At 38.5% G+C, this 13,860-nt stretch overlaps 1 protein-coding gene across 6 annotated transcripts in view; it reads right to left on the bottom strand.

Moving 5' to 3' along the window:
• PTBP2 (polypyrimidine tract binding protein 2) overlaps positions 1-13,860 on the bottom strand; it is a 53,368-nt gene that overhangs the window by 2,993 nt on the left and 36,515 nt on the right. For 3 of the 6 annotated variants that reach the window (XM_035902840.1, XM_009647499.2, XM_009647500.2), the window contains exons 7-8: positions 9,384-9,579; positions 1,415-1,569 (exon numbers count right to left, since the gene is read on the bottom strand). In XM_035902840.1, coding sequence (XP_035758733.1) covers positions 1,415-1,569; positions 9,384-9,579 — 351 coding nt within the window. The remainder of the gene's footprint in view (positions 1-1,414; positions 1,570-9,383; positions 9,580-13,860) is intronic. The other 3 variants (XM_035902843.1, XM_035902842.1, XM_009647501.2) reach the window with 1 other exon arrangement.

Raw genomic sequence — 13,860 nt, 5'->3', positions numbered from 1 at the left:
AGCGGAGATGAACAGATCATCCATAACGAAGGGTGGTTCCCGCAGAATGGTGAGGTGGTCATGGATCATGGTTTCAAGGCGGTTAATTGGGGCAAGTTGGTCCGAGGAACATTTTGTTCAAGCACAGAAGCATGAACATAGGGAATGAAGACAGGGAACGTAGACAAAGACGAGGAGAAGGGTCAGACAGGGAAGGGCATGGGAATTTGGGTAGACAAGGAAAGGGAAGTTGAACACAAAGGGAAAAGGATGAAATGGGGAAGGGAATACAGCAATGCAGAAGAAAAAAAATAAGGAAGTGGGGAACAAAAAAAAATAAAATATAGGTCAGTACATAGGAAATGCAGGAATTTGGTCAGAAAATGGTTGGTTTATGTACTGTACAAGAAAAACTGAGTAAAATGTAGTCACCCAAGACAAATATGGGTAAAGTACATTCATATCAAGAGTAAACTACAGCATTTCATCTCAACATGAAAATAAATAAAAAAAAGCATGCAATAGAAATTTTAAACTTTGAACTTGAACTGCGTAAGCATGGCTGGTTATGAAATGCAGGCAAAAAATCTTCCAAAATGGCACTCTGATCTACAACATTTTAACATGCAAGACTGTGGATGACAAAATAGTACCAGATGATAAAAAAAGCTTAATGATTTACAGTGACAGAGGCCAGTTAAAAATGGAACAGCTAGACTGATACAGACTTCCCACATTTCATACCAGCTTTCACAGCCATCAAAATAAACGTAAAGGACAGTAAGAATGCAAAACTAAATAAACCCCTTTAGATTTCAGAGTTAGCAAGAAAGATACAGTTAAGGTGAAAATGCTTTGCCACCATTTTTTAATTATTATTTTTTAAAGACAAATGAGTAACTGCAAAGAAAAAAATTACTAAGAGAGACTGGAAGAGTGCCTCGTCAAGATCTTTGGGAGAACCTTCAAAGAAAAATGTGTTAGAGTAGTTCACATAAATTAAGACCTTAACATGTGAGATACAAGCATGAAATGAAACAGCAAACAATTAGAAGAAACAAAACAGAAATTCTAGTTCACGTGATTATAATTGCAAAAGAAAGCATAGTTGCTATTTTGTAAAAATAAAGCTTTCAATTCAAATGTCAAACATGCAGTAGTTACCACATTTTTCTTAGAAAAAATAGGTAGCCGACTATCAAAGGACATTTTAAGTTGTTAGCTACCTGGGAAAACAAAAGTATTTAACAATAATGGCTTTAAAATTAACTTTGGGGGATTATTTAAAAAAAACAAAGCAAAACAAAAAAAAAAACAGAAAAAATACTTTGAGCTTAAAATCCAAATGTAAGAGGCCAAATGCAAAGAAATTATAAAATACTGACAAATGAAGTGTGACTAAAGAGGGAAAAAAAAGTAAAATTGTTTCACTAACCTCTTCATTTAAATTGCTAACCAGGAGGACTATATTGCCACCAGCTGAAACTCCAGGCATTCCCACACGGCCAGCAGCAGCAGCTGCAGCCGCAGCAGCAGCATTTGGAATAGCCAAAGGACTCAGAGCTCCTGGAACAGCTGCAACAGGAAGCCCTAATTTTAAAATAAAGCATATTTTACGAAACACACACAAGTCATTTAAAAAAAAAGTACCTATATCAGTACAAGTGTTGCATACAACACTCTACAAAGCAGACCATTCCACTGTTAAAGTCATCCAAAGGCTTGTGAAATGGGTTGTTAAATTAACATAAGGAAGAGAAATGTGATTTTTTTTTTTATTCAGCTCAAGTCTTCAAAGAAGTGATGAGGTATAAAAAGTACTTTCTTTTCAAATAAACGTTCTCGTGCACCAAGACTGTTTCCACTGTACTCCAAAACGCTTAAAAAGTGTCTAGTTTATCAAAACGATCTAAAGCAAATGGTGATCAAATCACTAAGAATAAACACTAATTGTGCTCTCTGCATCATTGCAACCTTATTTTCCATCACCCCCTGGGAGGCATTCCTCACTTCAACTTGATGCTTTGGACTATAAACATGCAACACTGGAGCTGGTCACGTGGAATGGCCTACGTCTTTCAGTCTTAGCATAAGGGAAGGTTTCGAAATTCAAGATTCAAGGTAGCACCACTGATTATGCCCTACGGCTTTTGCAGTCAGCATGCTACCACTAGCTAAACCTTCGGCTGTGCTTTTACTTTTCTTCTTCCAAGGACATTCAGATCCTGTAGAGACCTGCTGGTTTTCCCTGGCCAAGTCACTGGGGTACCAGGCAAGCATGCTACTCCCAGGACCTGTGAAAGGTTCTTGTGATACATACTGCACTATAAAGAGTTTATATAGGATTGTAGTTGATCAAAATTCTATTTGCACATTTTACAGAGTTCAGTAAAAGGACACTGACATAGCAAAATGTGTAAAAAACCAACAAAATAGTGTAACTTCAGTATTTTATTTTCTTTTACTGCAACTGGGTTCTCAGATTTCAGTATTTTGGCAAAATTTCTAATGTTTACATGATCATGCTAAGCTAACACAACTTTTGACCAATCTTCCAGTGTGCCAGGTAGACAGTCTAAAACTAAGCTTTACACTATGTACCCAAGACTACTTTCCTCCACACATTATGTTTTAGTTTAAAGGAAGTCATAACAGTAAAATTCTTCAGTTTCAGTCAATGTCCAACTATTAAGCAGATAACAGTAAATATATTCAACCACTAATTAAAAAAATTAATAACCCCAGATTTAGTATCAAAAGGCAACACACAGGGGGACAAAAAGGGGGGAGTAAGCAAGGTTACAATTTTTTTTTTAATTATTTTCTATGTAAGATTTCTATCTTCATTGCAACTCTTTATGTTTTGTTACACAAATTTGTAAAAATCAAATAATTAAAAAAAAAAAAGATTTTTTATTGGGCTGGACAAATGGCCCCTCACTCAAAAGGAACAGGACATCCATCACTACTTTGCAATGGTACTTAACAGTATTACTGGATCAAACATTGAAAAATATTTTCCGGTCATTTCCTGTCAAAGCGCATACAGAAGAAAAAACAGTAACTGTTCTAAAAAAGGAAATTAAAAGATATGGAATGCTTTCCAATAAAGTTTAAAAGATTAAAAATGTAAGTATTCAGGGGTCAAACCAGAGGAACAGAAAGTTTTGAGTAATGACAATTCTAGTCATCCGTCATGCCGTAAGATGAAGGGGAAAGCTACCTGAATCAAAAGGCAACAAATATGATGTTTCATTGCATTGCAAGTGGTATTTGCGGGACTGACTGTAATAAATAAAAAGAAGGAAAACCCCTGTCTTGTCTTTCTCCCTTCCATCCTGCAAAAGCTCGTAATAGGTTTGAGACTGTATTAGATGGTCTACGGAAACAACAGCCAGTTACACGGAAGAGGCAATGAAGTGCCATATAACATGCTTCATCACGTAAGCCAAGCGCTAGCTACCTGGGGGTTAGGCAAGCACTCCCCCCAGGTATGCCACTGCATGATCATCCGTTACGAGGGCTGCGCTAGGTCTTCCATCAGAGAACGCAGACGTAACGCTAGCTGTCAGAGAAAGGATATGAAATTAGATGGACCACCGCTAGTCCAAGCATAGCAATGCTGTTTCTCAAAATCCATTTTGTGTGAAAGGAAAGCGTAATACTATATACTTACGTATATTAATGGCAAGACAAAAATCTAACATAAGTATGATGCATGTTTTGCTCTTGGGTTAAAGTTGAGGAATATAGCTTCACTTTCAAGAAAAAAAATAAATAAAGGATACAGTTAAAGAAAAGTACCCCTGTGGAAGAAGTAAAGAAGTTATTCCCCAAATCAGACTGTAATGCACAGGGGAACCTGTGAACATCAAATTGAACTCCTCAAACAACTTTAAAAAAAAAAAAGAAAATCCACTTCTGTTCTAAAAAACCCATTTGGAAGTGTACTTTTGAGTGCTTTGTATTGCATATGCTGCATGTCGTGTTTATTTACACTCAGCTACCATAGGGGTCATACAGCCAGGAATGTGAAGAATGACAGTAAGGTGTAACAGATGTCCACCTGAAGGGAAACAACTTATTTTATATGAGGTCAATAGCAATCATTTAGGTATTAGAAAATGCCAAGATACTAGAGCATTTCAAATCTTTGAGTGTGTCTTAAGCACCTCTCCCTAACCTTAGAAGCGTTAAGCCAGTCCAGCATTTTTAGGAATAAGGGAATCTAAAGATGACTACTGAAGTTGTTACAGCTCTTTCCATAGCTGGGCAGAGCACAGCTGACTAATGCGTACTTTAAAAGGCAAAATTCTTCATAGCATCAGACTCTCTACAGAACAGAAGTTAAAAAAACCCCCAAGATTAATTCAACACCATTAATACAAAAATATTTTCAATTATTATCCTTTGAAATAGATTAATTTAGTAAGAATCTTAAAAAGGGGCATTAGTGGAAAGTGCTAAAAAAGAAGGCCAGCAACAACAGCAAGGCATAAAGCTGTAGAAGCCCCAACCACAAGAACATATTTCCAGCTGTAATATTAAACAAATATCTAAATTGGAGTTAAAGTATTCACATATTAGTATTCACAATTTTAAGTACTTCTTGTTTAAAAATCATTTGTTTGTTGCAGTTCAGTATAACACAGTTGCTCTTTATTCAAAGTTTTTTTTTCTGTAAGATCTCCTGTAACTTGGGGGGGGGCGGGGGAAAAATGTGTATAGCTTTTCATATGTGAGGTGAAAAAAAAAATAATAAAAATCAACCATCTGCCTCTGATAATTCATTTGAAACCAGCCCGTTCTGTCCATTAGTGATTTTCTCCTTCTTTCAAAAGATAACAAGATGTCCAATTTACAGTCTCAAAGATTCCTGACACCTTATTTCATCACAGCTGAGGATGTAGCAGATGAATGAGTAATGATGCATGCGGGCTAGGATCATCTATTTGATTGATACGTTTCTAACCGATTACATAGGACACATAGACCTCATTTCTTGGAAAGGTCAGACAAATTACAAAGCCACAGAAAACACAATTCTTGTTCTGTAGGTCTCCACTGCACTCTGATTTACTGTTCTGATTTAAGCAAGTAAAAAATTCTTAATAAATAAAAATAAGAACAGCTTGTATGATGATTATTAGTTATCATGCAACACAGTGTTTAAGATTTGAGGACTTAGCTGAAACTATTCAGAAACGTTAGCTACTTTGTCAACATCATCAACCAGTATTAGAAAGCTTTGTCACTAGCTTTATTATAGCTTCCAACCATTACTGATAACAGGTTTTTGCTTTTTCTGGATGTTAATGAAAACATACAAATGTTACACACTTTTTTCCTTTTGAGGTCTTTTTCCTCAATGAAGTTTAAACACAGCATGTCACATTATGTATTCCCCCTCAGCGTATCTTTTTGCGTGACTTCTGAAATGCAAATTAGCAATGCCATTTTAATAAGGCGCAAATGGAAGCTAAACTAAAAATATATGATGAACTTCTGTGTGAAAACCATAGGCAGTAGGAGTAGTCACCGTAATGCAGGTATGCATAAGTGCAACTGAGAACTGGATTTAATCCCGAGTCCTGTTACAAACCTTTTTTGTGGCTTGATGTCAAGTAACCACCATCTTTTCATACTTGTTACTGGCCTGCTTCTTACACTTAGCCTGAATGGGCTTGGGGGAGATAGCACGTTCTTTTAAAACCTCTGCACAGCAGCTTATGAAGCTGCAAGTGTTACTACGCTACATCAGAAAGTTATATTTACTGAAGGGGAGAGTTAATTCCATCCAGAAGGAAATTGAGGTTGGTAATGGTTTAGTATTAATGCAGATTTCAACACCAAAGCTAACAAGACTCACATCTTGTCACTGAAACTCAACTCACAAAATTATGTCAAACCTAAACCTCAGTTCTGATGTTTGCATTACAGTATACTGTTAAAAAGCCAACAAACAGGCACCAAAGTTGTACAACTATCCAGCATATAACAGTGTAACATAAGCAAAAGTCAGGACTGAGTCCTCACGACATTTTCTGTCCATGATGTCACCATCTACACGTAAGAGAACAGCTACAGCAAGAATTTTAACAAGAACACCACAGGTTCAGCTTATGGTATTCTTTTTGAGCACACAAAAGAACCTGAAAAGCATCACATTAAGCTCAAAATGGGGCTCCACTCTTTCATGGAGAAACACGTCCTTTGGGAACCATCTGTGAACAGGGCACGGCAGATACGCTGCCCAAGTATGCTCTGAAGCTATCTTTATCGACATTACAGAAATAAGAATTTTAAAGCAAGTAAAAGGAAACAAAATAGCAAGATAAAAAAAAAGAAGCAGGAGGATGGTCGCTGCTATCATTCTACCAGATTTCAGACATCACAGTTTGCCAACCTCCATCTTCTAACTTTTTGAACTTTCAAGTGTTCTCACCCTTCTCCTTTCCAGTATCTGAATAAAAATGCAGCTACATATTGCATGCACAAGCATCCATTTAGGCTTTTGAGTTTTTCTATCCTTTGTCCTTTCTTATTTGTGTCACTTTTATTTTGTGCCTCTTTTGCACAGTAAGCAGCCCAGAACGAGAACCTTGTTCTTCCGTATTCAAACAAGCACCATTCCCATTCCAACAAATACCCAAACGGCTAAGGCAGCAACAGTACTATAGTGACTTTTTGTAAAGTTTCTCAGCTGTAGAGCTCAAATTCTGTAGAAACAAACAAAAAAGGCAACTAGGGGAAAACCCAACACTTCATAGACTCATAGAACCACTTTGATTGGAAAAGCCCTTTAAGATCATCAAGCCCAGCCTTTAACCTAACCCTGCCATCCCACCACTAAACCATGTCCCTAAGCACCTCATCTATCCTTCTTTTAAATACCTCCAGGGATGAGGACTCTACCACCTCCCTGGGCAGCCCATTCCAGAGCCTGACAACCCTTCCAGTAAAGAAGTTTTTCCTAATGTCTAGCCTAAACCTGCCCTGGCGCAGCTTCAAACCATTCCCCCTCGTCCTATCATCTGTTACCAGGGAGAAGAGGCCGACCCCCACCTCTGCCCTCAAAGTCCCCATTTGATAGATGACACCGAGTTAAAATACAACAGGCTCACCCAACTGGCCACAAGCAAAGTTAGAAAATGCACCCAGCTCCCTAACTCTCTTTCAAAACAGTGAATGCTTTCACTGAGGAAAAAAACGACCATGATATATCATCGCCACTACGGATCTTAACTGATGCTTTGAAAACGTTTCACTGCTCATGTTGTGTACCTTTTATTTTCCTACTGCTTGGAAAAACAGTGCATTTAAGGAGGTCCATCCAGAGAGTGAGAATTAAAATATTTAATTAGCTCATATGACTGCCATCTTCATTATTTTACTAGCAAAGACCTTTAGGATACACAAAAAAAATGAGTCTGATTAAAGTCAAAAGGTTAGAAAATGAACATCGTTTTGTAGACAAAAGTTACAAAGCATGTAAGTGACTTTCAAGCCTAAAACGCTAGAACAAAGTCCGCTAAAGTCACTTGGGTAACCGTAACAAGTATAGTAACCCCAACTGCTAAACCTATCCAAAGCGATGCAATGATCCAAGCATCCTCAGAGCATGATTCCGCTATGCCAAGCAAACCAGGCCTGTTAATTTGATGCATATCATAAGCATTAGATAGAAAGAAACGTGTTAGCAAGTCTGAGACTGGAAAGCGACTTCTCAGGATTCAGGAAAATGTCAGAATTCGAGTTACATAAGTAATGCTGCATTTGGCACTGGTTTATAAAACGTGAATCTTTAACCCTCTCCTCTCCTAAATCCCTACTTTACAACACCTAATATGATGGATCTCGTATTAGCAAGCAGCTGCTTTACTTTGTTTTTGTCTCCGTATTACTCACGCTGCAGCCCCATGTCTATGTTCTAGTCATCGGGTGCTGACAAGAGAACTACTAATCACCTCAAGGGCATTTCTACAGCACTCTCTGATGTCAAACTTCCTGACAAACACTCATCCATCTTCCCTATCAATCCACGAAAGGAGAGATTTCAATTTTTATAAGATGCAAAGTTAAAAGAGAAAAAAAGAAAAAGAAACTTTAGCTACGGGTTCTTCGGAGACTTTAGATTCTTACGGGGTTTTTTTTACTTTCCATAACTTCTGCTGTAGCTACAAGCAATACACCATTTTGCAAGTCATACTGGAGGACCTCAAGTCAAGCGCTGAAAAAATCTGTGGGAGGTGGGCATGTGTGGAATTTACAACTAGGTATGAAATGTATCCTTCAAGATATCTGATTTCGGAAAAGGGCAGATATAGCGCAGCATGCAGTAGCCTTAACTACAATATTCACCCTTCTCTTGGGCTCACATCACTCCCTAAGTGCCTCCTAACTTCCGTAACACAGAGAGCAGAGGCCCCTCTTTACTGCGTTAACTCTGAGTTATTCCAAGCTGGCCCATCCTGTTCAAAAAACAAGGTATGAAACCTATGTTGTTCTTCAATTTTTGTTAGAAAGATAATGGGAAACGTTGAAAGAAAAAAAAAATAAGAAAGAAGACTAAGTGGGAAGAACAATTATCACAACATCATAAATCAGGTTTTGTAAGAGTCACGAGATTATGTCTGAATACTATTAAATTTTGAAGAGTGAAAGGTGTTCTTACCAAAGAACAGCAACTTGACAGTAGTGGGAGTGAAACTTAATGCAACGAATTGTGACAAAATAAAAAAAGTTACAAATTTCTCCCAAAGCGTAAAGTCATTATTTTGCTAATAGTCAGAAGATATATTTATGTGTATATTTGTCAGAGCATTTCACCTACTTCTTCTGATGAACTCAAAAGCTGACAGGATATTAGAACTCAGGTACCATAGCACTAGAAGTGCAACTGCTAAGATTTTTTTCTTTGTATTTACAGAAACCACAGACTAGCACCTTTTTTTGAAAACAAAGAGCATAATCTTTCCTCATTGAAGGAAACCAGCAAAATGTTTGCAATCTGATATTACACGTAAGCATTAGCGTGAATGAAACATGCAAGTCGTTAAGTCTCTGTTACAAACTTGGGTGGGAGGGTGGGCAAGGTGGGCAGCAGCAGCTGACAGCAACCTATGAAACAGGGGAGGACAGATCCGGTAATAAAATCAGAACTAACTTGACTTTTCCCTATACTTTGTGTATTTCCCATTTTGACATCCATTCTCTCATTCATTTATGTGGGGCTTCTAAAGACAACATAATTGTGTTGCTACAATTCAGATCACAATATAGACCGAACCCTGAATGGGCCTTTGGACGCTATCGCAATTTAAGATCTTTTAATTGTTAGAAGGATTAATAAACATTTTCATCAAGTGACTTTGCAATACAAGAGAACAATGTCATAATCATACCTAAAAGTGAGGTCTCCTTTGCAAATGCTGCGGCAATAGCTGGGTCCAGCGCTGGCTGTCCATCACCAGATGGAAGATCAGGACGAGTGTAGTCCCTGCTTTTATCGTTGTTGTACTTGACATTCAAATTCACCAATTTGGAAAAATCAATCCGTAGGGTACAGCAAGCATTATAAATATTTTGACCATCTAAGGCCTGGAAAAGGGAGTCAATTTATTTAAAAAATAGACAATACAGGTTGGTTCCACAACTTTTTTTTTTTTTTTAAAAAAAACACCAAACAAGGTCAGCGTATAGATATTTATCCGTCTTACTGCCTAACTTAAAACCAATTAAGATTAAAATGCATTAGCCTTTCTTAACACGATTCCAGGAAGCTCGATGTTTACTTCTCTTACCTAGAAGCTGTTTATGCACCGAAGTGGCAGGAGACCTTTTAATGCAGTCAAACTTAAAAGTTAGTCTGTTGAATATAGTTAATTAATTACCCTGTATCCCACAGTGTAGCTTTAACTCAGACAAATGCCAAAGAAATTTCTCAAAGATAAAAAAAAAATATATAAAAAAAAAAAAATCACACAAGTACTCTTTTACGTGGAAAGTTGACCTGAGGAAAAAAAAAATAAATCTTAAATACCATGTTAGACAGCTACCTGTTAAAGCAGAATATTTACATTGTTTCTGCGTGTTTTCCTTCTCCCCTTAAAGGTAGTTAATGCCAAAACTGAAAGAAAAGCAACTCCATCTGGTAATGTAATGTTACTAACGCTTTTTTTTAAAAAGTCCTGTTTTCATAATTAATTGGTACTTCTGAAAAGATGCTAGTTAACAGTGAAATTCACGTGAACTCTTAACATGACACCACTTAGAACTCTATGAAAACACTCGCTAAAAAGGCCTCATTATATATGTTTTGTCCATCTTCATGATATACCAGACAAATGGACATACCTGGACTTTATTCCATTTACATTTGGGGCATATCTTCCCGTCACTTGAAGCACTAACAGTCAAATACAAGAGATTTAAAAAATGGAAACTTTTGTAACTAAGTTGGTTTACATTCTTAAGAAATGCTAGGAAGTGAGGATACAGCTCATCTTAAAAATTAATCCATTCAGTCAAGTCATTATGTTAAATATAAAACTACCTTATATATACACGGTGAAAAAACCAAATAAATCACACTTTCAAGTACAAAAATCAGATCTTTTGGTTGTCTTGATTAACGGTGGACTAAAATGTACCACTTCTGGACCTGAGCTAGCTCTTGTGCAGCTAGCGTGGTTACATCTGTAATGCACTTTCCAACACATTCAAGTTCTGGTAGGACTTACTATTTTGAGCCAAGCTCTGCACGAACCTCGTGTGCCTGCTGGGTATGGAAGCAACACAGCTATTTTCATACAGTGATACATCTGGAAGCTGAACATCCTGCAGACACCCCTCGGCTAGGTCTGGGCCAGCAAGGCTCTCCCTTCCTACAAAATCTATTATCACAGCTGGCACCTCCAGGGCTCATAAAATCACAGTAGCGTTTAGTTTGGTAAAGACCTTTAAGATCACCCAGCCCAACCATTCCCCTACTCCTGCCATCCCACCCCCAAACCCTGTCCCTAAACGCCTCGTCTGCCCGGCTGTTAAATCCCCCCAGGGATGGGGACTTGACCCCTTCCCTGGGCAGCCCCTTCCAGCGCCTGACAGCCCTTTTGGTGAAGAAATTTTTCCTCATGCCTAACTTAAATCACTTAAAAGAATCACCACCATTAGCAGTCAATGTACAAGCATAAGTAAGTCGGTATTATTAGAACTTCCAAGTAATAGGAAAACAAAATAAAAAAAAAAAGTATAGAAACCTGACAATCTAGGCACTGTCTCAACAAATACTTAGCAATTAAAGAAAAACGCCTATGCTTGAAACCCAGCTTAAACTATGCTTTATACAATATTGGCAAAGCAAAATCTACTGTCCTGAGTCACAGAATACAAGCTGAGGATGGATTCTGTATTGCTGGGGTGGTGGTGGGCACCACTGTTACAGAATACAGAATTTGCTAGCTCTTTCAGAAAAGAGCAATGGCAAAGCAGAATCCAAGACTCCTAATGTTGGCAATTGGGAACAGAATCTTACCTGACCACTTCCACCTCAAAAAGTATACACTGAGAATAAGTCACCACTTTTAGAAGACTTCTTACCTTCTAAAACCCACTAAGATATGGATTAAAGATAGGTCCAGCTTACGCAGCCAGAGCTTACTTATTGTCAACAACAATACCATTGCCATCAAGGAAATACCCATTCACATAATGAAGAAAACCAGACGCGAATGAGACCACAAGGCAGTAACCTTTAGCTCTGTCTAAATCACAGGACCATGACACAAAGCTCTTTAAGTGTCTTTAAAACACAATCAAGATTCGTATTATACCTCTGTGTGGAGTCTGTAGACACACTGATTTATGGCTGGCAGAAGGCTAAGTCGATGAAAATCTTACTCTTAAAAAGTAGCAAACCAAAATATACCTGCGTCTGTAGTTTCCAGGGGAGTCAATGTTTAAAGGGAGCCGCATAAGTAACTAAAACTTACACTGAAACAGCAAAAACTCCTCTTTCTGACAAATTCAAAGTGACCCAAAGTACGTACAAAAGAATACAGCACAAGAGAAAGCCCTTGTAGCTGGGACACAGTCTGAAAGAACACCCTGAACCGGAAAAGAAGGAGACGTGCTCTTAATGAGGGCTGTAGTCACACTCGGGGAAAGGCTCCTCGCAACAGATCAAGCCCCAGAAATCCTCAGCCCAGCCACCTCTACCAGCAGCACTGTACACCTCCAACAACGCAAGAAAAATTACCAGCAGCTCGGGTTTTTTCAAGATTAACTCTTTACATGTAAAGTCACAACTGTTGAGCGCGTGTGTCCTGAGCAACATCTTACGTGGCAACAGAAGAATGAGCAACAAACCCTGAAACCCTGTTCCTCTCAAACAGACATCCTGAAACAAATGAGCAGGCAGCAGCCGTACCGTTAGTGAATGTACATGCAGACATGATCTCAAAGAACTCTGGTTACTGCTAAGAAACTTCTCTTTCTTGGAGCATTTGTCTACACATACATTCACACGTGACACAGTCCTACACCACACACATGCCAAACCAAGGAGTTCAAGTATCATGGGACCCTTCTACAAAATGTGAGTATCATTCTTTTCTGAATTTGTGCTAGCAAACCCGTTACTTAAGCCTTCACAACAGAACTACCCAACCTTATGTCATCATGCGATACTATGAGTGTAACGATACCGAACCGTTTCCAGGCACCTGCCTTCCCTCCCTCCCCCTTGTTACTAAAAAGTACCCGCTCCTCTTGGACTTGCCCAAGGAGGAAACCGATTCTGATGAGTGGCTCACCTCCTGCCAAGAGCCTGTCAGCAGATGGATTCCTGAAAAAACAGGTTGTGGTGTTTAGGAGCACGCAAACAAGACAGCTAGTAAGAACATGCAGAGGATGAATAGAAAACAGAACAAACCCAAATCCCTCTCTCCATTCAGACCTACACATAACCCAAGGAGAGAGGCACATGCCTGAACTGACACAATGACCTCAACTTCACAGCGTGAACACCCTATCATCCACACAAGTTTCTCTATGGCTACTTAAGACTGGTTTGGGGACGGGAAAACTACTGCCTCCAACAGCAGCAGCAAAAAAAACCCTAACCAAAAAAACCACACCATACAAACAAGACGACTCCTAATTAACTAAGTATGCTGCATGGTTCTGCATCAGTTACAGCAGTTAAGAAAAGGAGCAAACCAGAAATAAAGAAAATCAACCCCCCAAACTAGTTAAAGTTCCAAAATAGTGGACTTGGTTGCAAAGGTGGCTGTATTCCTAGGCAACTGCTATAGTGGAAATATTCAAAATATTTAGAAAGGGTCTTAACAACCGGGGTTATATTCACAAAAAATCCAAAATCTGCTTATGTCTCAAGGCAGCACCTTTCACTTGATTCAAGAATAAGCAAGCAAGGCCTAAGAACACAGAAAATAGCAGAAGCAGCCTGGGAAGTCATAAGGATCCAGAACAGAGCACGGTGACTGTCTGTCACAAGACTGTAAAAATGACCATAGAGGGAGTATCGACGAAATGGAGGCCTGCACCACAAAATACAATACTCTCCCATTTCTTAAAAATAGCATCAAGCCACCATTCCTTTTTACTCTTAGAGGCCAAAAGGATGAAGAAATGAAAACTGCTGACTGAGAAAAGATCCCACAGATTAAGACGCAAGACAACAGACTTCCAATGGGGAAAAAAAAAAAAAAAAAAAGAAAAAAGTGTTCGATAAACAGTATTTTCTCCTACTGCTGATGCAGCTCCATGCAGATATGAGTCAGATCAATCAGTAGGCTCCAAAGTGGAGGAACAACATTCCTAGAATCATTTCTTCTCTCAGGCTTTCCTCACCTGAAT

This window comes from Egretta garzetta, unplaced genomic scaffold, assembly GCF_000687185.1.
Source record: "Egretta garzetta isolate BGI_Z169 unplaced genomic scaffold, ASM68718v1 scaffold149, whole genome shotgun sequence".
Taxonomy (NCBI): Eukaryota; Metazoa; Chordata; class Aves; order Pelecaniformes; family Ardeidae; genus Egretta; species Egretta garzetta.
Note: the sequence above shows the minus strand (reverse complement) of the source record. Positions and strands in the feature narration are given on the sequence as shown.